Source organism: Cricetulus griseus (genome assembly GCF_003668045.3).
Source record: "Cricetulus griseus strain 17A/GY chromosome 1 unlocalized genomic scaffold, alternate assembly CriGri-PICRH-1.0 chr1_0, whole genome shotgun sequence".
NCBI lineage: Eukaryota > Metazoa > Chordata > Mammalia > Rodentia > Cricetidae > Cricetulus > Cricetulus griseus.
Window position 1 is genome coordinate 93,685,024 of NW_023276806.1, and position 25,594 is coordinate 93,710,617.

General features: G+C 38.1%; 1 protein-coding gene across 5 annotated transcripts in view; it reads right to left on the reverse strand.

Moving 5' to 3' along the window:
- Rnf13 (ring finger protein 13) overlaps window positions 1-25,594 on the reverse strand; it is a 100,119-nt gene that overhangs the window by 69,058 nt on the left and 5,467 nt on the right. For 3 of the 5 annotated variants that reach the window (XM_035451819.1, XM_027391646.2, XM_035451818.1), the window contains exons 1-3: window positions 18,063-18,122; window positions 6,935-7,060; window positions 3,362-3,442 (exon numbers count right to left, since the gene is read on the reverse strand). In XM_035451819.1, coding sequence (XP_035307710.1) covers window positions 3,362-3,442; window positions 6,935-7,048 — 195 coding nt within the window. In that variant the 5' untranslated portion in view covers window positions 7,049-7,060; window positions 18,063-18,122. Of the gene's footprint in view, window positions 1-3,361; window positions 3,443-6,934; window positions 7,061-15,420; window positions 15,573-18,062; window positions 18,123-25,594 lie in introns of those variants that run through there. The other 2 variants (XM_027391648.2, XM_027391647.2) reach the window with 2 other exon arrangements.

Genomic DNA, 25,594 nt, shown 5'->3' on the forward strand with positions numbered 1-25,594 from the left:
GGTGAGTAAAGCATTTGCTGCTCTTCCAGAAGACCAGGGTTTAGATCCTAGTACCCACATGGCAGCTCACAACAGTCTGTTTCTCCAATCCCGAAGGATCGGACCTGCTTCTGGCCTCCTTGGGTACTATATGCCAAGTGGTGTAAGACATACATGTAGGTGAAAGAGAAAATGTAATTTTTAAAAAATTACACAAATGCAGTTTAAAAAGAAAAATATCATGAGGATTCTGCTTCTAGAACTTCCACAATTAATTTTTACAATAACATGAGGGAAAGCTTCATTACAATGAATTCTTGCATATGATACTAACAGCACAAATAAGACTAAAAAACTGATATGTGCTTCATGAAAATTAAAAGGTCTCATTAACTGAAGGACTGATTAAGAGTGAAAAAACAACCCACAGAATGAGAGAAATATTTTGTAGTTGTATCTGATTCCCCCTGTAGGTAATGGATAAAAAAGAAAAAAAAATCTGTCAAAATATCTTCTAGAAATAACCTTTATTTACATAGAGGTAGAGGAACAGCAATATAATATGGGTGTTGCAGCTAGGCACTGAGCCAAACTCCTGAAATCCTGTTGTAGAGAATGAGGAGTGATGAGCAAAGGAGTTAAGAACATGCTGGGGAAACCCACAGAAACAGCTCTTGTGAGCAAGTGGGAGCTCAACGACCCCAGTTTGATAGCTGGGGAATCAGCATAGGACCAAACTAGGCCCCCTGAATGTGGGTATCAGTTAGAAAGCCTGGGAAATCTATGAGACCTCTAGTAGTGGAACCAGTATTTATCCCTAGGGCATGAATGGACTTTGGGAACCTATTCTCCATGGAGGGATACTCTCTCAGCCCAGATACACAGAGGAGGGCCTAGGCCCTGTCCAAACTGCCATGACAGACTTTGATGATCCCCCATGGAAGGCATCACATTCCCTGGGGAGTAGATGGGGGGTGGGGGGGTTGGACATAGGAGGATGGGAGTTAGAGGGAACTGGGATTGATATGTAAAATAAGATTGTTTCTAATTTAAATAAAAATTTATAAAACAAAAAGGTAATAATATGAGTGTTAAGAATTAAGGGAACTGAAGCTGGAGAGATGGCTCAGTGGTTAAGAGCACTTCCTGCTCTTCTTGAGGACCAGAGTTTGAGTCCCAGTACCCACACAGCAGCTCACAACTATGTATACCTCTAATTCCAGGGAGCACGACAACCTCTTTTGGTCTGTGTGGGCACCAAGCACACATCATAGAAGACAAGTAAGCAGACAAAACACCCATACACATAAAAATAAAATAAGTGAATAAAATAAAATAAATAATTTAAAAACTCTTTAAAACAAGCCTATGAGACAAGAAAGTTCTGGAGTGAGTCCCTCTAGCTCCTTATGCTGGAGTGATAGACAGGCTAGCAGTTCAAATTCCTCAGCTATCACAGGAATGAAAACTGACCATAATCCATGCTGTCAAGGGTTTGGGGAGAAGTGTATTATCATACACTGGCAGTGGGAATAAATTGTTTGATATTATCTGTGAGATTTTAAAATGTATATACTCATCCTATTTCAAGGTCTTTAAAGACATAGCTAAACTTGGAATCAGAAACTAAAATAAGATCTACAACAACTCCTGTACCTTAGGCTCAGGGAACACCTCAGCAGAGGGGCCAGAGGACCAGGAAATCTTCTGTGAGATTTTGTCTACTAGAAATGACAGAGAAGCTATGCTCTGGATGCCTCAACAATATGGCTACCTAAGCAAGACCTGAAGAAGTATAACACCATTAGAGTAGCTTAAGTCACATTAGCAGCAGAATATTCTGAACTAAAACTACATAGGTATTCTGATGTAATCTGAGGTTCTAATAGCTGCATTTCCTGGTTAGTTTTAACTGTCAGCCTGATATAGCCAACAGTCACCTGAGGAGAGTCTCAATTGAAGGACTGCCCAGATCAGATGGCCTGTGGACATGTATGTGGGAAATTCTCTTAGCTGTTGGTTGATGTGCACAAGTTCAGCACCACACCTGTGACAAGTGGTCCTAGGCTATAACCATGAGCCAACAACTATACTCCACCAACAGTTCTACTTCAAAGTTCTGCTGGGACTGCTGCCCAGACTTCCCTCAATGATGACTTTTAACAGTAAGCTAAAATACACTGCCTCTTCCCTAGTTGATTTTGGTCTTAGTGTTTGTCACAGCATAAAAGGAACTACAACACCAATCCTCTTTGAAGCCTGCACATTGGTTCTGAGTTTTATCCATAAAGCAGTGTCATCATCTTTTCATACATCCCCTTCCAAGTAAAACCACAGAAGAAACATTTCATACATGCAAATAATACATTTTTTGAAATTTATGTCATAAACTTATGAACAGAAAGAAATAAAAAGGGACAAGTGAAATGGCTCTGTGGATGGTGCTTGCTGCCAACTCTGAAAACCTGAGTCCAGTCCCTGGAACCCACATGAAAAAAGGAGAGAACTAACTCCTGATGGTTATCCTCAGGCCTCCATGTGCACACCATGGTACACACACACACACACACACACACACACACACACACACACACACACACACACAAAATAAATAAATGTAACAATTTTTTTAAAGAACTAAAAAGTGCTACGTATTCAGAAAAGGACCCAAAGTATTACCTGTAAGTCACCAGTAATACTTAACTCTAGATAGAGAGTATGACAAAGGAAAGGTTTTCCTTTTCTTTTATTTCCCTGTCTGTGTAAATATTCACTCCAATGATAAATAATCACGTAACATTGACAGCGGTTTTTTTAATAATTTAAACTCTTAAAGAAAACTAAAAGTGGATATGCCTCTTGTAGAGTTGCACACCATGCTGATTGAAAACTGGAAACATGTATGTATATTCTAGCTTATACAACAAAATATCACACTGCCTTGGAATAAGGAAGGATTTTCTATATATTATGCCAGAGGAAAAAAAAGGAAAACATACTCATTTTTAAGCATAAATAAAATTACTGAAATCCAATTACTTAAACTCAAGAAAAATTACTTAAACTCAAGAAAAAATATTCTAAAACATATGTAAGGAACTCTGGCAAAATGCAAATGTATTAGTTTTTAAATAGGCCTAGAGCATTTATAGTTAACTAACTCTCTCAACATGTGTGCATATGTGTTATGCAAGCGGAAAAACTAAGATGTTTAACATGTATACACACATATATAAAAATGCATGCATAGCACATAACAGCTTTTATAACTTCATCTTTTCAAACGACTACCTCCGGTTTTATGATAATAAATACTAAGAAATGTTTTCACTCAGTAAATGACCACTAAAAGCTCCTTACTAAATCACGTGTATCATCTCACCTTTAACCCTTCAGCTGGTAGTCTATAGCCAAATCTTGCTGGAAGGTCCTCAAACGTCCGAGTTGCATTTTCAAAATTATACTAAATATAAAATTTAAAAGAATCAAATTAAAATCAATTTATAAATTATATTTTAAGAGTTTATATTAAATCATATAAATCAACATTTCTGTAAATCTGATTTACTACTTTAATTATCACAAAATAGAAAGAGCAGCAGTTAAAATAACAAGAATAAATATAATTTACATAAACCATTTAAATTTGATTCTAAATTCATGTATTATCAAACACCAACAATAATTCTGTAACTACACATCTACTGTTTTCTGGATACAGATTATTCCCTACCAAGGAATTTTCTAGATAAATAATTTACAGCAGAAGAGTTTCATTTTATTTTCTCTATATTTTAAGGGTCTAATTTAGTAGAAGAGATTCACAGGATTTCTGATGATAGCTATGAAAGATGACATCTGCCCCCAGAAAAAGCAACATCAATGCATACTCTTATGAACCATCAATTTTTATAAAAAGAACACTTAGAGCAGTAGCTCTCTACCTTCCTAATATTGTGACCCTTTAAAACAGTTTCTCGTGTTGTGCTGAACCCCAAACATAAAATTATTTTTGTTGCTACTTTATAACTGTAATTTTGCTACTGTTATGAGCTGTAATCTGTGTTTTCTGATGTTCTTAGGCAAACCCTATGTATAGGGTCGTTCTCTTCCCACAATGGGTCGCAATCCACAGGTTGAGAACCAATGACTTAAGGACCAAATTCAGTGTAACACATAATAGGGAAAGCTAAAACTATCTAAGTATTTTGATTTAATTTATTATTGTTGGGAATGGTACACACATGCCATAATGCACATACATAAGTTAGAAGATAACTTTGTGGAGATAGTTCTTCCTGTGCACTTTGATGTGGGTTTCAGGGATTGGATTCAGGTCTCAGACTTGTAGGGTAAGCACTTTACCCATCTCACTAGCCCAAGTTATTCAAACAATTTCCATTTTCCATCAGACATTGGTTCTTGTGCTACAGTATTAAGAGTCTCCTACTGTAATAAAAAGTGTGTGCTTCTAGAAGACAATAGAAAGGCTAGGGACCTTACCTAGCATGCGTGAAGCCTTGAGTTTCATTTCCAACATACACACAAACATACACACACACACACACACACACACACACACACACACACACACACACACATTCCTCAGCACTGACCTAACTGTGAGATGTCTGCTTTATCATTTAATAATGATTAATCTGTTATATAGAACAAGAGAAACAAGAGCAGTAAAAGAAAGCATAGATAGTAAACAAGTAACTTCTGTAACACAGATGAAATCTATGCTATAGTAGCAGTTAAGATGTTGTTCATAACCTATAAGTCATAAATAGAAAACACATTTACAAAGTAGGTGAGTTATGTGACTAATCACAATACAGAAAAAGCTGTAGGGGCTGAAGAGGTGGCTCAGAGGCTAAGAGCACTTACAGGGGACCCAGGTTCCATTCCTAGCAACAACCATATAGTAGTTTAAAATCACCTATAACTCTAATTCAAGAAGATCTGACACCCTCTTCTGGCCTTCATGGGCACTATGTAGTGCACATACCATACATTCAGACACTCACAAATATGCATAAAATAAAAATAATAAGTCCTTTTTTAAAAAGATATAAACATTAAGTAAGCCCTAGGAATCACAAAGCATAGAGGTCACCCAGGTAGATAGGTATGCTACCCTGAACAAATCACCCATTGGATAACCCTGTTCTTGCATCATCTGCCAGAGGTATAAGATAAGTAGTATTGCAGTTTAGCAACATTACCCTCATAGCTATGCCAAGGCAGAGTCATCTCTCTCTCCTAAACAATAATCACCATTCAGTCAGGACACCTGCCAGCTAAGACTCTTGGCCTCACCCTCAGCTCTTGTCACTGTCAACAATGAAAGCTGATTCAGGCAGCAAACATGAAATCAGGCTAACATAGCAGACAGGACAGGACCAAGGTGATGCAGCACCTGAACATCTTTATACAGCCAGCTTTTCTCTTTGTTTCTCACTATACAACTATAATCATTCATTCTGACTTGGGTACCCAGCCCAGAACTGTACCGAGTGACTGCTCCTCCTATTGCAACAATAATTCATACTTCCAGATGATTCACAAAATACTTTAGTGCTTTCAAATCAATTAAAACAACTGACATTTAATCTCTTAAAGTATCATTATTTTAGTTATTCAACCATGGTCACCTCAGTATTGAATCTGAGAAGGTCATTTAACACCTCCCCAAAACACCAAGGTAAAATGAAGAAACTGACTTAGATCAATGTAGAAAGAGCAAGGGAAAATACAAGTGTCTGAAAGCAGCACTTTAAAATGTATGCTTTGAAAACTAGGAAATGGAACAATCTACAAATAATTGTTCTTTGATCACTTTTATGGCTAAATTTTTGGAAATAAAACCTTTAGCTTAAACAGTAATTGTAACATCATCAGGGCTTGGAATACAGGTATTCATTAATTTACAACTCTATAATGTAAACTATTACTATCATCTTCATTTTGCATGATACACACAGAATAGTAAAAACAACTTACACCATTAGGGGAACCAGGAGTCTAACCAAGGCAGTCTGGCACCAGAGCCCTGACTCTTAAACTACTGACCTACAAAGTATATCTATACTTCTACTTTCATTGTCAATTAACTGTGGACTGAGATGTTATGTAATTTGCTCAGGGTCATCTCACCACATGAACACGAATTTAACTCAGCTTGTAATTCTATTACCAAAGTTCCTGACTACAATTACGTATAATCTATCCATCCATGACACTTCTTACTATGTGATTCTCTGATGCTCACCTTGCTGACCATCAAGTAACCAATTCTCTCTGACAAATACACACAATGGAATCAAAGGCAAATTGGGATCAACTAAAATGATGTCATTGAACTGTAATTAACAAAATAATGCAAAGTGGCACATCCATGTTTAACGTTGCTATATTCACAACAGCATGATGTTTGCTATGAAAGTAGGGAGGGAGGGAGGGAGGGTGAGAAGAAGGGAGGGAGGGAGGGAAGCAGGGAGGCAGGGAGGGAAGCAGGGAGGCAGGGAGGGAGGGAGGAGAGAAATAAACCAGGTGTGGTGGTACACTCCTGTAAACCCAGCACTAAGGAGACAGAGTCAGGTGGCTCTCTAGGCCAGCCTAGTCTACACAGCATGTTTCAGGACAGCCAGGGTTATGATAGCAATAACTGTCTCAAAAGAAGGAAATAAAACATACTACTAGATATTAAAGAAATCAGTAAGATTCAACTAGAACACAAGCATGTAAGTATGGGCACACAGTTTCAGGAACAAACACACCATTTATCAGGTACTTAATGTACATGAAATTTACACTGGATACTAAGCAAACAAAAGAAAATAAAACACAGCCAATTTTCAAGTAACTGTATATAGTTTGGCATGTTTATAAACATAAGATCACATCATTCATGGCTTCTTTAAAGCATTAAGAATAAATAAATCATACTTACTGCTAAAATGTTTGCTTCTACAGGCAGCAGGTTCAGGAATGCAAAAATCTGCACAGTCAAGATGGTGTAGACTTGTGTGGCGGAGAGCATGAGCATCCCTATAGAGAGCAGCATCTCGGAAATCACCTAGGAGATAAGGAAAGAATAAATAGAAAAACAGGTGCTTTCTCCCCAGAATAAATCATTTCCCACATTAATTCCTAAGATCCAAAAATATCCATTTAATTACAAATGTGCTAATATTAAAACTAAGATATATTTTGAAGCCAGGCATGGTAATGTGATGTGGAATGTCCTTCTATATGCTGCAAATGTGTTGCTTTTATTGGTTGTTAAATAAAGCTGTTTTGGCCTCTGACAGGGCAGAATATAGATAGGTGGGAAATCCAAACAGAGATAGAGAAAGAAAGAAGGCAGAGTGGAAGAGATGCCATGTAGCCGCCATTGACGTAAGATGCCAGACAGAATATTACCGGTAAACCACAGTCATGTGGTGACACACAGATTATTAGAAATGGGTTGATTTAAGAAGAGCTAGCCAATAACAAGCCTGAGCCATCAGCCAAACAATTATATTCAATATTAGCCTCTGAGTGATTATTTTACAAGCAGCTGAGGAACTGGGCAAGACACATAAAAGCTTCCAACTATAGTAGCGCACACCTTTAATCCCAGCACTAAGGGGGGAGAGGCAAACTGATCCCTGTGACTTCAAGGCCAGCTAGATGTACATAGTGAGTTCCAGAACAGCAAAGGTTACAGAGAGAGAGAGAGACAGAGAGAGAGCTTGTCTCAAAAAAAAAAAAAAAAAAAAAAAAAAAAAAAAAAAAAAAAAAAAAAAAAAACACAAAACAAAAATCAAATACAGTATTTCAAAAATCACAAGAATTTCCAGGGACTATGTTCCACATTTTAAGCACAAAACAAATGTTTCCCCCACCAAGCTTGGTTATAACACAACTTATTTACCAACCCAGTTTTTGGAGAAACAAGATTTCAATCAAAATATGGAAAAAAGAAAACAGACAACTTTGCTTTAAAATTTAAAGTTTTTCTACATTTCTAGAAATTGCATCTTTTGTTCAGTATAAAAATTCATATAGATTTGTTAAATACAAATTTGTGTAATTTGAGATAGGCTTCACTGTATGCCCTGGCTGGCCTAGAATTACTTATGCAGACCAGGGGATCAGGCTGGCTTTGAACTCACAGGAACCACCTACATCTCAAGATGTATGCCACCATGACCACATATGTACTTTTCTCTTTTCCTTCCTTATTTCTTTCTTTCTTTTTGAGACAAGGTCTCACAATAACAACAGCTGACTTACAGCTTAATATGTAGTTCAGGATGGACTTGAATACATGGTGATCCACATACCTCTGCCTCCCAAATGCTAGGATTAAATGTGGAAGATACTTTTGTGTGTTGCATTGACATTAAAGGAAAAAAACAAAACTGGTTGACCCTCTCTGATCTAGAAATCAAAAAGTTCCAGATTTTGTAGCATTTCACATTTGTGATTTTTGGATTAGGAACATTTAACTGATATAATTTGCAGAAGTACTGAAACACTTGTCATACCAAGGACTTTTTGTAAGATGCATCCAATGTTTTGCCTTGATCTTCTGATAACCTATAAAATTATTTTCCCATATATATCCAAAAATGATTTCTTCTCTTCCTTACACTCTTGGAACCAGGCCACAGTGATGTCATGGCTCACTTCCAGACCTTCTTATATCTTTCCCTTCATAAACTTCATCTCCTTTGGTGTCTGCTTCTCCCAAATCATTCAGTTCTCTAAATTAATCTCCAGTCTATGTTATAGCAAATCAAAATCCCAGTATAGGGCTGAATAGTCAACAATGGATAAAATCTTTATTGGCAAGTCTCAAAATTATAGTATACTTTTTATGAAAAAAATGAGAACAAGATTAACAACGACAGTAGACTTTATAATGAACTGTTTCATTTAATACCACCAAGTTACAGAGAATCAACATTGATGATATTGAGTGTTCTTGGTGGGGAATGACACAGAATCTGACTCACACACTGAAAGTAAAATACCTGTACATAGTTTTTGAAACACCATTCTACAAAGCCATCAATATTAGCAATGAAAGTGTGTTAGAGTTGATTGGTGGTTGACAGAAGCTATGACAAGAAGCTGTGACAAGACAAGGGGGACAGGTGGGAACAGAGAGTGACTTCTCACAGAGATAGGAAGAGAATATTAGATGATGTTCTAAACTAGATTTTGGTGTTAGTTGCACAATTTTCTAAATATATTAAAATCACTGCACTGTATATTTGAAGTAAGTTTTATATTGTGACTTGGGATATAAATGTAAATGTATAACTTTGTTGAACTTACTTTTTAAGGAAAAGTATCTTTACTGGTGTGTTATTCAGACACTAGGCAGCACACACGTTCCTACAGGTCTCTATGGTGTGCAATGGTGGGGGGGGGGGCGCAAGGGTGTGGTCAGTGACAGTATAGCCAGCCTATGAGCTGCATCTTCAGACATTTGCAAAATAGATGTCAGACTCAAATGCGACTGTGTGAGCAAGTCAGTGTGCCAAGAGACCAAGAGACTGACAGACTAACAGACTGTTGGCCTTGATGAGCACATGACCCTCACATTAGATAATACAGCAGAGATTCATAAAACAGAGTCAAGAAAACAATCTGAATGGAGATAGTACTTCTGAAACATTTATTCACCTTCACTTTAGTTTGATGACCCTTACATTACTATCGAGTGACAATAAATGCTGTGAGGTTTTTTTTTTTTAAAGAATTTGGAGGAAAACTATAAATATGATGCAAATATTAATTTTTATATGTATAACTATATGCAGTTTCTATGAAGAAGGTTCATTGCTCTGGCTAGTTTTATCAACTTGACACAAGCTAAAGTCATCTGAGAGGAGGAAACCTCAGCTGAGACAATGTCCCTCTAAGAGCATAAGATCAGACTACAGGCAAGCCTGTAAGGCATATTTTAAATTAGTGACTGATGGGGGATGGCCCATAATATTGTGGGTGATGCCATCCCTGGCTGGTAGTCCTGGGTTCTATAAGAAAGCAAGTCGAGCAAACCATGAGGAGCAAGACAGTAAGCAGAACCCCTCTGCATCAGTTCCTGCCTCCAGATTCCTGCCCTGTTTTGAGTTCCTGCCCTGACTTCCTCCAAGGATGAATAGTGCTGTGGAAGTGTAAGCTAAATAAACCCTTTCCTCCTGAAGTTGTTTTCGGTCATGGTACCTCATTCCAACATCAGTAACACCAACTAAGACTTTCATGATTAATACATTTTTCAAGAAAGCACAAAAGTTTTTATATTTTAGTTTAAATTAACTTTGCTTCACCAGGAAGCCTTGTAAAGGAAAAAGTCTTAAATTCTTTAATGGCTCCTCCTAGCACTTAACCTACTGTGTGAAGAGAAATGCACACTGCCAATTATGTTATTAAGCAACATTCAGATATATATGACTCTTTACTGGAGAAAAGCATTTAAATGGAAATGAAAATGAAATGACTCTAAGTTTGCTATAAATCCTTTCCCAAGCAAAAATAAGGTCACAAACCTGCAGCCCCAGCTACTTAGAAAGCTGGTATGACTGGATTTCTTCAGCTAGGGATTGGAGATCAGCCTGAACAACAACATAGAGAGGCCCTCACCACTCAACACCCACCCTTAACCCACAGTCCCAACCCCAGTCTTGAAGGAAAGAAGAAAAATAATAATGACATAAAAAAAAAAGTTTGCTTGCCTGTGCCATATATTTCTTTAAACTGAGCATGATCTTCAAGGGAATCTGGAGGCTACTCACCAGCTGCTCCTTTCAGCTGGCTAATGGGAGACTTCTCCAGAGTCATATATTTTACATTGGTATACTGTGCTTCCAGTTTGTCTATTTCTACAGAATGAGTATAATGCCACCCACACAATGTCTGTGTGGCAGCACACATCTGAAACTCCAACAGTGAGGGAGGTAGACACAGGCAGAAGATCCCAGTGCTCATTTGTCTAGCTAATCAAGGAGCACCATGGTCAGCATGAGACCCTGTCTCAAAAAAGTAAATAAATAAATAAGGCAGAGAACAATAGAGGAAAACAGAGATATCAACTGTCAGACTTCACACGTAAACTCACAACACACCCATACACAGAACACATGCATGCAAACAAAGAAAAATCTAACAATTCAAACTCAAGAACACAGTACGTGTCATATGCCATAAAGTTGGTTCGACATATGTCAGTCAGTAAGTATAATTCAGATCATAAGCAGACACAAGGGCAAAAAGCACACGACCATATCAATTGCTACAGATGAGCTTTCCACAACGTCCAGCATCACTTCATGACAAAAGCCCTGGAGAAATGAGGAACAGGAAGAAACAACTCAACATAGTAAGTTATGTATGACATACCCATAGCCTGTGGCATTCTAAATGGGGAAAACAGAGTGTTTCCTCTGAAATCTAGAATGACAAAGGTGCCCACTTTCCTGCATTTATTCACTGTATAACTGGAAGTCTTGGCTAGAGCAATACAACAAGATAAAGAAAAAGGATATAGACAAAATGAAAAAGTAAAACTATGCCTACTTGTAGACAACATGATCCTATACTTACAAGACTCCACCACAAAGAAAATGTTTAGACCTATGAACATTTTCAGCAAAGTTAACAAGATACAAAAAAAATCAGTAGTTTTTCTATGTACCAACAGCAAACTTGACAACAAAATAAGGGGAAAATTCCATTCCCAATAGAAAAAAGAGGTTAAAAGGTCAAGATCACACACAAAAAAAATTGATATCCAATCATTGGAACAGAACAGAGGCCCTAAAACTAAGTCCACACAGCTACAGCAGTAAAAAACATATATCAGAGAAATGACCACATATAGAAAATCTCTCTCTCCGAGGAAACCCAATCACAAAAAGACAAACATAATATGTACTCACTCATATGTAGGTTTTAGACATAGAGTAAAGGATTACCAGCCTACAATCCACACTGCCAGAGAAGCTAGTAAACAAGGAGGACCCTAAGAGAGACATACTTGGTCCCCTGGAGAAGGGGAAAGGGACAATATCCCCTGAGCAAATTGAGGGCACAGGAAGAGGGGGGAGGGAGCTACGAGAATGAGAAGGGAAGAAGAGGAGGGATGCAGAGGTCATGAGGGAGCAGAAAGGTTGAGTCAGGGGAAGAATAGAAGAAAGGATATGTGATAGGTAGGGTTTTAGTTGGGGGGTGGTAGGGGAGGACAGGAGGGAGAAGGGAACTGGGATTGTCATGTAAAACAATCTTGTTTCTAATTCAAATAAAAAAATCTGAAAAAAAATCTCTCTTCTCTCTCTCTCTCTCTCTCTCTCTCTCTCTCTCTCTCTGTCTCTCTCTCTGTCTCTCTCTTTCTCTCTCTGAAAAGTCAATTCAATGTGGATCAAACACCAATGTAGACCTGAAACTGCTAGAGGAAAATATTGATATATACTTCAAGATGTAAATGTAAACATAGGCAAGGACTTCTGCACAGGATACTAATAGCGAAGAAAACAATCACTAGACTCAAGAAACCCCCTACAGAATGGGGAAAAAAGATCTCTGCCAACTATACATCAGAAAGAGGTTAATACATAAGATTTAAAAAAAAAAAAAACCAGAAAAAGTAAACATCAATAAAATCAAATAAGTCAACCAGTACCTGAACCAATGAACTAAATGGACAGTTCTCAAAAGAAGAATTACAAATGGCTGTAAGTATCAAGTGTGTTCAACATTCTCAGTCACTGAAGACATGCTAATTAAAACTTAAGGGTCCTTTCTCATCAAACTCAGAATGATAACATCAAGGAAACAAATAAGTGCTGGCAAGAAGGCAGGATATAAAGAGCCCCTACCAATTGCTGACAGGAATGTACATTTGTATAACCAATCTGCCCAATCAGAATGGATTTTCCTCAAAAAACTGAAAATAGAGCCACTAAGATGGATGACCCAGTGAAAGCGCCTGCTGGCAAGGCTGACACCCTGTATTCAATCGCCAAGACACACATGGTAGAAGGAGAGAACCAACTCCTTTGATCCCCACGTGTGTGATAACAAGTTTACAAGCACCCATGCATGAGCACACTTGAACATAAACACAAATACAATTATCAAAAAATGAAAATTGAATAACCATATGACCCAGTTAAACCATTACTGGATGTACATCTGAATGATTCTAAGTCTACATCAGCAAAATGCTTGTGCATTCATGTTCATGTCTGCACTGTTCACAACCAGCAAATAGAAACAGATGGATTAAGAAAACATAGTACGTGTGCAAAATGGAACTTTATGCGGAGATAAGGAAAGATGAAATACTGGCATATTCAAGAAAATTAACGCACTGGAAATCATTAAATGAATTAAGTCAGTCTCAGAACATGTTTTCTCTCTTATGCAGAAACTTAAAATTACCTGTGTGTGCACATGTGTGAGCATGTGTGCACAAGTGAATGCATGCACACATGTAAATCACAAAACTTGAAAGGGGAGGATAAGGTCAATGGGAAACAGAGAGGGTAATGAAATTCGGGGAACAGGAAGAAGAAAGGAACTACTAATAGGGGAAGGGAATCAGCTAGAGGGGGCAGGGGGAAGACAGTTGGGGAGAAAAATGAATGGAAACAATGTACAGTGATACAAATGCATGATGATAGCGGCATTTTTATTCTAATCTTAAAAGTTAGTTTAGAAAGAATACTTTTCCGGGTCACAGAGATGACCCAGGAGATAGAGACACTTGCTGCCAAGCCTGGCAATGTGAGTTCCATGCACAGGACCCACAATGATGGAAGGAGAAAACTGATTCTTGTAAGTTGGCCTCTGACCTACATACACATCCTAGAGCACGCACACACCAACACATACATACACACACATACAATAAATAAAGATAAAATGTAAATTTGGGTTTTTAAAAGTGCTTTTTCTCCTTCCCTGCCTTCTTCCCAACAATTTTCCTAAACAGTTCATATTCACTCAGTGCACTACATCACAGGTTATACTGATTCAATGGAGGGAGTTCAAAAGAGAATTCGCAAGAAAATCTGCTTAGCAGTTTTCTCAAGATGTGACCATCACCACATTCTTTTCTTTATTAAAGACTTGTTTTTATTTTATGTATGTGGGTATTTTGCCTGAATGGCTGTCTGAGCACCACCTGTGTGCCTGGTGGCAATGGAACCCCTAAACCGGGAGGGAGTTACAGATGGTTGTGAGTCACGACGTAGGTGCTGGAAGATCATGCAGTGCTCTTAACCACTGAGCCAACTCTCGAGCCTCCAGCACCATTTGTAATCACAATCTAATCTTCACCCTAATTCTTCCAAAGAATTCTAGTAAATATTAATTGACATTTTATCTGAAGTCAGCTTCTTGGTATAATACAAAGTTTTCCAATTTTCATTCTATTTCCTATCCAGTTTATACTGAATATTGCCTGAGAAAAAAAGCTTACAAAAATGTCTTAACTTGATTATAATCTGCAATGATTTTCCACTCCCTAACTTCAAACTTACAGGAATTAGATAAAATACAAAAAATAAGTTATAAGACATGACAAGGTGAGTGTCTAGCTTAAAGGTCAGAATTTCTTCAAAATGTAATTGAAAGCAAAACAAAGGCAATACAAGGTGGCAGAATAAGGAAACAGCAAGAGGTTGTTAAAAAATAAAGAGATCACCCAGGCATAATGGTTTATGACTGTAATCCCAGCATCAGGGAAGCAGAGGCAGGAGGATTGCTGAAAATTCAAGACCAGCCAGGGCTTTATATATTAAGACCCTGCCCCAAAGACATTTTCTTTTTAATTTTAAATGAAGATAACAAAATATTTTAAAATGAGAAACACTAAGTACAACACAGTCTCATCAAACCAACAATAAAAAGACAACAAGGATCAGTGTAGCTATGATGGTTAGCTTTAACTGTCTACTTGACAAAACCTAAAATGACCTGAGAAGAACCTCAGTCACAGAATGTCCATAGACAGGCTTGTAGGTGACAGAGAGGTATTCTGGAAATCCATCATTCTCATTTTTGGTGTAATATATGTAAAACTTACCAATTCAAAAATAGTACAGTGACTATATTTTTACTGTCGTACATTATATCACCAATATGTATCTCTAGGACCTTCTTATTCTGACAAAATGAAGCCTGAAGCACTTAGCAACACTTATTCCACTTCCTATCAGAATTTGACAATGTGAGGTAGCATATAAGTGGAACCATTCAGCATGTCATCTGTGACTGACTCAGTTCAGTAGCATGTCTTAAACTGATCTGTGCTATCAAAGTATAAAATCTGCTTCCTTTTCCAACTGAAAAATGCCCCATGGCTTGTACACACTACATATTGTTTACCTATTCATCCATTAACAAACATTTCTTAACTTATTAAGAAACATTTACCTGTGTTCCTTCTCCCAGTTTGGTTATGATAGATTGCCTCAGTTGTAAAAACAGAATTCCTCTGAGATTACAGCTGGCTCTGTTCAACAGTCATTGGTCAGTCCAGATGGGAATGTTTGCTAAGACAACATGTGTCCCATGACAGTGTGTCCTGCCTAAGGGAAACAATTCCAGAAAGGAAAGACCACAGAGCTGCATCAAGTTCCTCATTCCAAAGCCCTGAACCTATAAAGATTCCCAGCCAGATTTTTCCTTCTGCAGATTTTTCCTTCTCATGGGAGAGAGGTTGCCCTTTGCTCTGTATGCCAATAATTGCAAACATGTGTTAAGGTCAGACTCTGTTCCTGACCTTCATTCTCTTTCCTCTGTACTCCAAATGTAATATGGTACATACCAGAAGTGGAACTGAAGGATTACAAGTTAAGGCTGACTTGTAGAGTATTAAGCCATTTTCCACAGATGCTGAAGCATGTGTGTCCCACCAGGAATGCGCAGGGCTCCCATGGTAGCAACACCCGCTATTTGCTCTTTTTGAAATAGCCACCCTAAAGGCCACTAAGTTTGGGTTCCAGTTTGCATTTCTCTAAGAATTAGTAATGTTGAGCACCTCTTCTTGTACCACTTGTGCATCTTCTCTGGAGAAATATCCACTCATTTAATTTGTAATCAAACGGTTTTGTTGTTGTTGACCTATGGGGGTATTGACACTTTAAATATCAAGTCTTGCCTAGTATAAGACTGAAAATATATTTCCCATTCAATGTATTATCTTTTCACAATGTAAAAAGTAGAAAAGTCCTTCATGGCACAAACACTTAATTTTCATGGAATCTAACTCTTCTATTTTTGATTTTATTAAAACCTTTGCTTTTGGTGTCATATGTAAGAATCCAATGATGCAAACCTTTTCCCTGATTTCTTTATATATTATTTCTATATTTAGCTCTTGAGCACATTTTTGCTGATTTTTACATTAAAACTAATATAAATTATGATTCCAACACATATTGGAAAACACTTCCTTGATCAAGCCTGAAAAGTGACATATCATGCAATTATTCATAAACTTCTTACAAGTCAAAGGACAATGAATAGGTTAAAGTAGACAAGAAGAAAAGGCGGGGGTAGAAATGCAAACAAAAACATACTTCATAGTTCTCTCAATGCTGCTATTGTCAGCTATATCACAGGTTGTCAACCCCAGCAATGAGTCACACAGAAAACAAGAAATGGACAATTGACAATGAAACCTTTTTCAGGGATTTTGAAATCTTGAGCATTAGGGAAACATAGTAGGCAATTCTGGTTTTTGTGGTTATCAAAATGTGCACAGTGTACTTCAAAGTATATCTCCTAAACCAGAATGTTTTATTTTTAGGTTGTTCCATACAAATGTGAATCCTACCACTATAGCTAACACTGAAAGAAAACTTGATTTTATGCTATGTTCTGTGTTAATGATCTGACAGGAATGTCACTCCCTCTAGTACTGTACACAAACTTTAGAATAGAACAGAAGAAAGTGACTTGTACTGTCACTCCAGCTTCCTTAATTTAAGGGGAAAGAACTTCTATGTGTAAGTACTAGGAACTAACTGACTGAAAGATAAACAATTCTGTTTACTCGTCAGCCCCACCTTCATCCCTCATTCTTTAATTTTTGTACAGTTCTTGGATGGAAAACAATAAAGCAGCCAATGATCTACAGGGAGTGTGGGTGCATAAACGTGGAATCTTTCATAGTGTGTTAATGGTGGCATACTGTCACACACCAGATCTTACGTCAGCATCGTTGTTACAGCCTGTTTCTTTAAATTTTATTTTAGTTATGTGCATGTGAGGAGAGGTGTACTTGAGTGCAGGAGCCTGCAGAGACCAAAGACACCAGATCCCCCATGGAGCTAGAGTTACAGGGAGTTATGAGCCACAAGATATGGGTGCTGGGAACAAAACTCCAAGAGTGCTCTGAACTGCTGAACCGCCGGTGCACAGGCCCTATAACCTGCTGCTTTACAGTGTGCCCCCAGCTATGGTCTTGATCTTCTTTTCTAGAAGCCAGACCCCCCCCCCTTGGCAAGTGTTTGCAATCAGTTTACACAACTACCATGACTTACTCCTTTAATCTCCTGCTTTTTAAATGTTCATTGCTTCCTGTCTTAATTTTTAATTCTTATTTTCATTGTTTAGTGTCCTTATTTGCTGAAAGAAGATGTACTTCTCAAAGACATCAGTATTTACAGATGTGTAAACAGTGCTTGACAAAATTAGTTGCTTAACATTTATAAAACAAATGCACACACCACTTCTCTTTTTACTGTCTTCAATGAAACCTTTCGTGTGACTGCCTGTTAACCTCTCTTTAAAAAGTTTTAAGACTTTAACGTTAAAACTTTCTTAAAGCTCAGTAGGAGAGCAGCTGCCTAACATGAGCCTCAAAGAGGCACTGAATCCCCATCACCACCAAAAGCAAAGCAAATAAAAACCCTGTTGCCATTAAAGCCAGGTGTGGTGGTTTCAACAGTCGTCCCAGCTGTTCAATGGAATTCAAGACCAACATAGGCAAGACAGTGAGGTATTGTCTCAAAAAGATTAAGTGAAAAATGTCTCACGCATGTATTAAAAATGTACATGAATATACATACGTTGAATGCTATGGAGGCTGGAGAGATGGCTCAGCAGTTAAAGGCAGTTGTTGATCTTGCAGAGGACCCAGGTTTGGATCCCAGCATCCATGTCAGGTGGCTCACAAAGCTCTTCTGGTTTCACTCTTCTAGCCTCTGAAGGTACCTGCACACATGTGGTATATACACATCTTTATACTGTGTCACACACATATACATATAAAAATAAATAATTCTTTAAATATTATGAAACTAAAATAATCTGTAAATGTGTGTTAATTCTGGGTGGCGGGTCTTTATATCATTTTTGGTTTAGTCTTCATACTTATTTCTAAAATCTATTAATTTATGGTGGTGTCTGCCTTTAATCCCAGCACTCAGGAGACACAGGTAAGTTGATCTCTATGAGTTCAAAGCCACCCTGGCCTACATAGGGAATTTCAAGGTAGCCAGGGCTACATCATAGATCTTGTCTCAAAAAAAAAAAAAAATCAAGATGATGATGATGGTTGCGATATATGATTGCTGGTGGGTTTACCATGTTCCATGAAGGCCCTGTACCCATGTACATGCAAGCAGCACTAACTGTACTCAGTGGAGTTTACAAAAAGAAAGGACATGAAGGTGGAAGAAGGACCTGTTGGGGGAGTTCTATAGGGAACTGAAGGGAGACTTAGGTCAAATATAATCAAGATTGTACACATGCATGAAACTGTCAATGAATAGATAAAAATATTTTAAACATTTTTAAAAACAAAGAAAAAGGCAGATCTTGGGCAGAAAATCAAATTTTTTTTTCAATATAAGCGCTCAATTACACACAAAATATTCTTTTTTGAAAGATTATTTTTATATGTATGTGTGAGTGCTTGTATATATGTATGTGTACCATACACATGCTGTTGTTGTCCATCAAGGTCAGAAGTGGATATAAGATCTCCTGAAACTGGAGTTACAGGCTATGAGAGGATTAAATGAGATATGACCCCCACAATCTTGGGCATTTTAGCCCACTTGGTGGAACTGTTTGGCAAGGTTTAGGCGGTGCAGCCTTGTTAGTGACTGCATGCAGGCTTTCAGATTAAACGCCTTGTGTCACTTTATGTTTGCTGTTGAAGAGATGAGCTCTCAGGTTCCTGTTCCTGCTGCCTGACAATGCAGCTATGCATTGCTGCCATACTGGATTCTTATCCCTCTGGAATCAAAAGTCTACAGAAACACTCCCTTCTCTAAGTTGCTTCTGAGCATGGGTTTTGTCACAGCAACGGGAAAGTAACTAATACACTGGCAGTTGTAATCTCTTACACAGGTGAGCCACTATCCCAGCTCTACTCCCAAAATATTCTATCCCACACAGTAGCTCTAACAGAGTATGATTGCTATAAAGTTCAAAAGCAGCAGAGATGTTCATCAGTAGACAATACATCTCAAACAACTACAGTCCATAGCTCTGTTAACTGTGACTCTGTGATTGCTAGCATCCAATTCCAACTGGCAAATGGCTCAGCACTATCCTCACACCCAAAGGCAAACCAAATCAAAAAACAAAACAAACCTCAATTTTTTAAGTATCCTATGACTATTCCAGATACCAATACCAATTTTGTACCAGGAGGGAGTTCTATCAGGAGACATGAACCATACAATACACTAAATTATGGTATGATAGTAAGTATAAAGATACATATTACAGAGGCAGGAGAGTGAGAAACCAATGGGGCTTGAGAAAACTGCTAAAAATAATGGACAAGTTTGTCAACTTCATTATTGTTGTTTCACAGCTATGTAAATGTCAATACTTATCAGAGTTTATACTCAATATCTGCAAGTTTTTTCAATTAACCAGTCAAAAATCTGCTTTTAATATTTCATGGAAAAGATTACCAGAAATGGCCCTTAATTCCAGGAATCAGGAGGCAGAGGCAAGAGGATCTCTGTGAGTTCAAGGCCATCCTGATCTAAACAACAAGTACCAGGCCAGCCAGAGATACCTGTGAGACCCTGTCTCAATAGACAGACAGAAAGATAGATAGATAAGATAGATAGATGATAGATAAACTATGATAGGAGATTAAGATTGTGGCTTCCAAACAGATAAACATAAAAGAGGGATCCTTTTTCCACAGCTGGGATGCAGTCCTCCGTTGAGTAGGGTGGAAGAAAAATCAGGCAACAGATAATTTCACTAGGTTGTCCAGATAGAGCTGATCCAATATTGCCAAGAAAGCAGGACACAACCAGAGTCTCTGCCATAGGCAAGGAAATTCTGGTGTACAGATACCATCAGGGAATTGCTGAAGAACACAGCTTGGAATGTGCAGCATTTGTGAGAACTGATTAAAGAATCTCTTCCCGGGCCTACAAAGACCTTGTAGAGAGCTAAGGGTCCTGCTCTCCAAGGCATGCATGAGGGCTCTAACACTAGAGGATGTCATCTGTTACTACACCCACCTGCCTGCTGCTTTCACGAACTGCTGTCACAATTGAGGGATGCAAAAGCTACCAAATACCAGCATATGACTTCTTTTTGCCTCTCAGAATGCCAACACAAATGTTCACATAAAAACTGTTCATGAGGTTTCAGGTGGGACTAACAACTCTATCAGAAAATGGATGTGTGTAATATTCTGTCAAAGAATTCATCTATATTTTGCCCATGCCTTGGGTAAGACTGTGTTTGTGGCTTAATTTAAAGGTGACAAATCAATTGACCTGGCAGAGGAAATTTCAATACACCCCAGTGCTTAGGTGGAGTATTACCCTTTGCTTACTAAGTTGATAGTAAAAACTACGAACAAGAAGTAAAACAGAGAGATTTGAAAACTTGCAATTTGGCCAGAAAAGAAGTACTTTCAAAGGTGAGGTCAAGGCAGTATTATCCCAATCATAAAGAAGACTTCACAGTGCAATAACATGACATGAAGGCATCTCAGTTTTTGCCATACCACATCCATCATAGTATCACCATGTAAAAAGAAAACTCACTTGAAAGCCTTTGCTTGAAGAAGAGATCTCCAGAATGCCTGTTTACACAAGGCCACCTAGGAAGTGCTTCCCAGGGTCAGCACCCAGGCAGTCAGTGGTAACTGCAGCCATGGTCCAAACAGGCCAAGCTGCAGCTTAAGCTGGCAGACACTGAAATCGGTCATGTGTTGCAGGTTTTACAGCAATGCAGAATTCAACAATTATGGGGTCATAAAGCATCCAGTCATATTTTAAAGAAAACCTGGAAACTCCAGCATGTTTAACAGGGTCAAAGTCCCTGAAGGCAAACACCAAAAAGACAATGTATGAGGCTGTGAGAGTGACGTGGAAGAGACAAAGGAAATGAGAACATGAGAGGTGCCAGGAAAACCGAATGTCTACCAAGACAGGCAGCAAGTGGAGCTGGCTCAGCAAAGAGGCCACAGGGCCTGTAACCAGCAGAGCTATGAGGCAGGGTTGCCCTAGTCCTTGAAGGCTCATGCCATGTGTACAGAAGCCAGATTGGGAGATACAGGATTTAACCTTTGCCCTGTTGCTTTCAGTCATGCTGCAGTCCCACTTTGCCATGCCTTGGTTCCCCCTTTGTGCCACAGTAACTTCAGGCACTCGTTTTTACTTTAGTGGGTTTCACAGTTAACAGCCTGGCTTGAGGCTCAGGGGAGACTGTAGACTCAAGACTATAGAGCAACACTGGAACCAGCAAGCTTTAGAGACTCCTGGAGATGACTAAATGCAGTTTGCACTATGAGATGGACACGTATGTGAATAAGACTAAGAAATATCTCTCACAGGCTCATGTGTTGAAGGTATGGCCCTGTGACAGGCAGCCAAGAGCTGGCTGTGATGGTATAATGGGTAGTACTCTTCATTGTGAAAGTTGGTCACAGCTGAGGCTGCCACATTGGAAGGTGATAGAAATTTTAGGAGGTGGAACCTGGTGAGAAGTTGGTTAGTGGAGATTTGGCTTGTGATGTCTTATTTCTAACACCCCTGTTTTCTGGATTTCAAAATGTCCTCTCTTCAAAGATACAATAGTCAAAACTGTACGATGCTCCTATAAGCATGTACACAGAGTTAGGCAGCAGAACCAAGCATCTGGACATAAACCCATGGACCTATATAGAAACACATCATCTTTTTAAAAGATGCTGAGCTCAGAGAGTATCATCCTCAACCAGGGGTACTGGCACAAACATACATACAAGACAATGAAGCTGTAACCTAAACTCACCACACCAAAACAGCAACAGGAAAGTGGATCAATGACCTGAATATAAGAGCTCAAATTAGAAAAGTCCTTGAAGAAAATTCAGGGTCAGGCCAGATATGGCAGTGCACACCTGTAAATTCTGGCACTCAGAAAGATGTAAGGAAAAAATCACAAATTCATATAGCTTACATTACATATTGAAATATTATTTTAAAAGAAAAAAAAAGAGCCAAGTAGAGTGGGACACCTAGAGTCTAATTTGGGAGGCAGAGGAAGGTGAGTTGTGTGAGTTCAAGGCCAGCCTGGGCTACACAGCAAGTACCAGGCCAGCTAGTTCTCAAAAGAAAGAGAGAAGAAAGAAAGAAAGAAAGAAAGAAAGAAAGAAAGAAAGAAAGAAAGAAAGAAAGAAAGAAAGAAAGAAAGGAAGGAAGGAAGGAAGGAAGAAAGGAAGGAAAAAGAAAAAAAGGTAAGTTTCCATGTTAGCAATTAATTCTTAAAAATGATACCAAAAGCCTAAGTAAAAAGATATAAATTGGGCTCCTCAAAACTGAAAACTTTTATGTATCAAAGAACATTATTAAGATAAAAAGACCATACAACGAAAGGGAAAAAATCTGTACATCTGTGTATCTGATAAGGATCTAATATCTGAAGTACAGAAAGGAAGTGGTGAAAACATTTCAAAACTAAATAACACTGAAAATATACAAAATGCCACTGAATTGCTACTTTCTAAATGATTAGATCTTTTTGGTGTAAGGGAGGCATTGTAAGTGTGTGGTGCATGCATGTGAGCTTACTGGTATGCAACATGTGCACATATATATGGAGGCCAGCAGAGGATATGGGATGTGTTCCTCTGTCTTATGACTTACTGCCATAGACAGTACTGCACTGAGGCAGAAGCTTGTCATTTCAACTAGAAGGGCCAGCCAGCAAGCTCTCAGGATCCATTCCTGAATCACAGCCTTGCCCAGCTTTCTATGTGGATGCTACAAATTTGAACTCAGGTCCTCATGTTGCAGAGCAAATGTTCTTATCCACTATGCTACCTTCCCAATCTTTGCATGGTTAATTTTGTTAGATGAATATCAATTCTTACCCTTCCCCCTCTCCCCCCCTGCAAAAAATCAATTAGCATTTATAATTCATGAGCATAAAGCACTTTCTTTCTAAAGGTCAAATATGTAATATTACAAGAACAGTAACCAGATAATCTTCAACATTAATGAGGTGCTTTATATAAGAAAAGCTAAAAGTTCAATGACTGCTTTCTCTCTCAGGGCTTCACTTGGAAATGTTCACCTCTCATCAGCTCAATAGAATTTCTTCCACAGTGGCAAGCAATTCTACTGAAATTCACTCCCTCTGCAAAGTTTAAGTGGATATTTCAATCATTAAATTCTGAACTTGAACTAGACAACACTTAAGCAACAAAACATTAACCTATTTCTAACTTCCTTAGAAATTATTCTAGACCAAATTCTTCTACCCAACCAGAAGTCCTCATATTAGTGAACTGAATTATCCCAAAATCAACTGCTCTTTTAATTGTATAAATGTAGCTATGAATATTTACATGTTTTAATGTATATATGTTTCATGATTATCAACATCATAAAAACACATGATATTAACAATGTTTTAGACTTCGAAGTTAAAAGACTGATTTCTTCAACAAGGTTTATGATCATCATTGAAAATAGCATAAATGTCTTCTTCCAGTCTCACCCTCTTGTAAGAGAAAAACAAAGTTACAAACAAAAATGTCTCAACAAGTAGGAGTGGGGGTGAAACAAGACAGAATAATAGTAAATGTATGTGATGAAAATATTTAATAAACATGAATGAAAATGTCACAACAAAACCTACAACTATATGTAATTAATGTATCCTGGGGAAAAAAGAAAAATGCCTGGTCATGTTAGTGCCTGTGTAAAATTCCTTAGCGTCTCACACAGATGTCAAATTCAGTTTGTGACTAGCCTGAGACTCAGCACAGGAGCCATACATATACTCGTTCTCCCTGAACTCAGTCACTTGCCATCCTCCATACTCTCTCTTCTCTTCTCACTGAATAAACACTGTCGGCCAGCAGCCTCTTGTCCTGCTCTTTGTCTGTACCACCACAAGGTAACCAAACTAACTGTTCATCATTCTTGTGTTACCCCCCCTCTTGCTGCAGACCCTTTTTCTTGAAACTTCTTCAGCTTAGAAATGGACATTCTCTGATTCTGTGTGTCTAGCATCTCATACCAGGAATAACGAAAGTGAGTACTGTATAAACTTAAAACATGAAAGGGTGAAAAACTACCATGACCTAGTACTAAAGCTCAATTTAAAGTACTACAGCTCATTTTCCTCGGTATAAAAGAGCTGGCAACTGCATTTTATCCTGTTTTTAAAAGGCACACAGCAGTCATTAGTAAGTTGTATCAAAACATAACATGAATTTGGTAAAAAATCTAGTCTTAAACCTATTTCATTAACCAAAAGCAGCTGTTTAGCTTGATTTGTACTCAATGGAAACTTATAATTGGCTCTATTTTATCTATGTTAGCAAAGCAAAATATTAAAGAAACATTCTTGTAAGACATCTCAAAAGCTGATTTTAAATTAAATTAATTAAATTACCAATGAGAAAATTAACTGGAAGGTTTAAAAAAAAAAAAAGCCACTGTTAGTGAACAATAACCCCCAGATTCCCTAATGTTGATGCTTTTGTGCTTTTGTCTCCAGCAACCTTATTTCCACTGGTCTCTTAGTTCAGCAGGAAATACAATTCAGAGTGCCCTTCTCTCTGTTCATGTAGTGAGTGCACAGTCCTAAATACTTACTGCAGTACAAATTTCCTTCAGAACCTGCTCCCTGCCTTGGCACAGCCTCTTCCTGTCTACCATAAACATTTAATGCACACTTACTTTTGCATGCATTAAGACCTTTCTGACTTTAAACATTTTGTCTAAGAGGAAGTAACAAAAGCAAAGTTGGAGACAAAACAATTTAACATTCCATATATGTTTAACAACTTGGCACTGTTGGGGAGGGACTAAAGACATGATCCCATCCTTCAAAGTGATCTTCACAGCCAACTAAGACCTGGTATCATTATTCTTTTCTGCTTAAGTAGCATGGCTTGAACATACAGTATAAAAAATCTAATTACCAGCCGGGCGTTGGTGGCACACACCTTTAATCCCAGCACTCGGGAAGCAGAGGCAGGCGGATCTCTGTGAGTTCAAGGCCAGCCTGGTCTCCAGAGCGAGTGCCAGGATAGGCTCCAAAGCTACACAGAGAAACCCTGTCTCAAAAAAACAAAACAAAACAAAACAAAAAAAAATCTAATTACCATTATAAA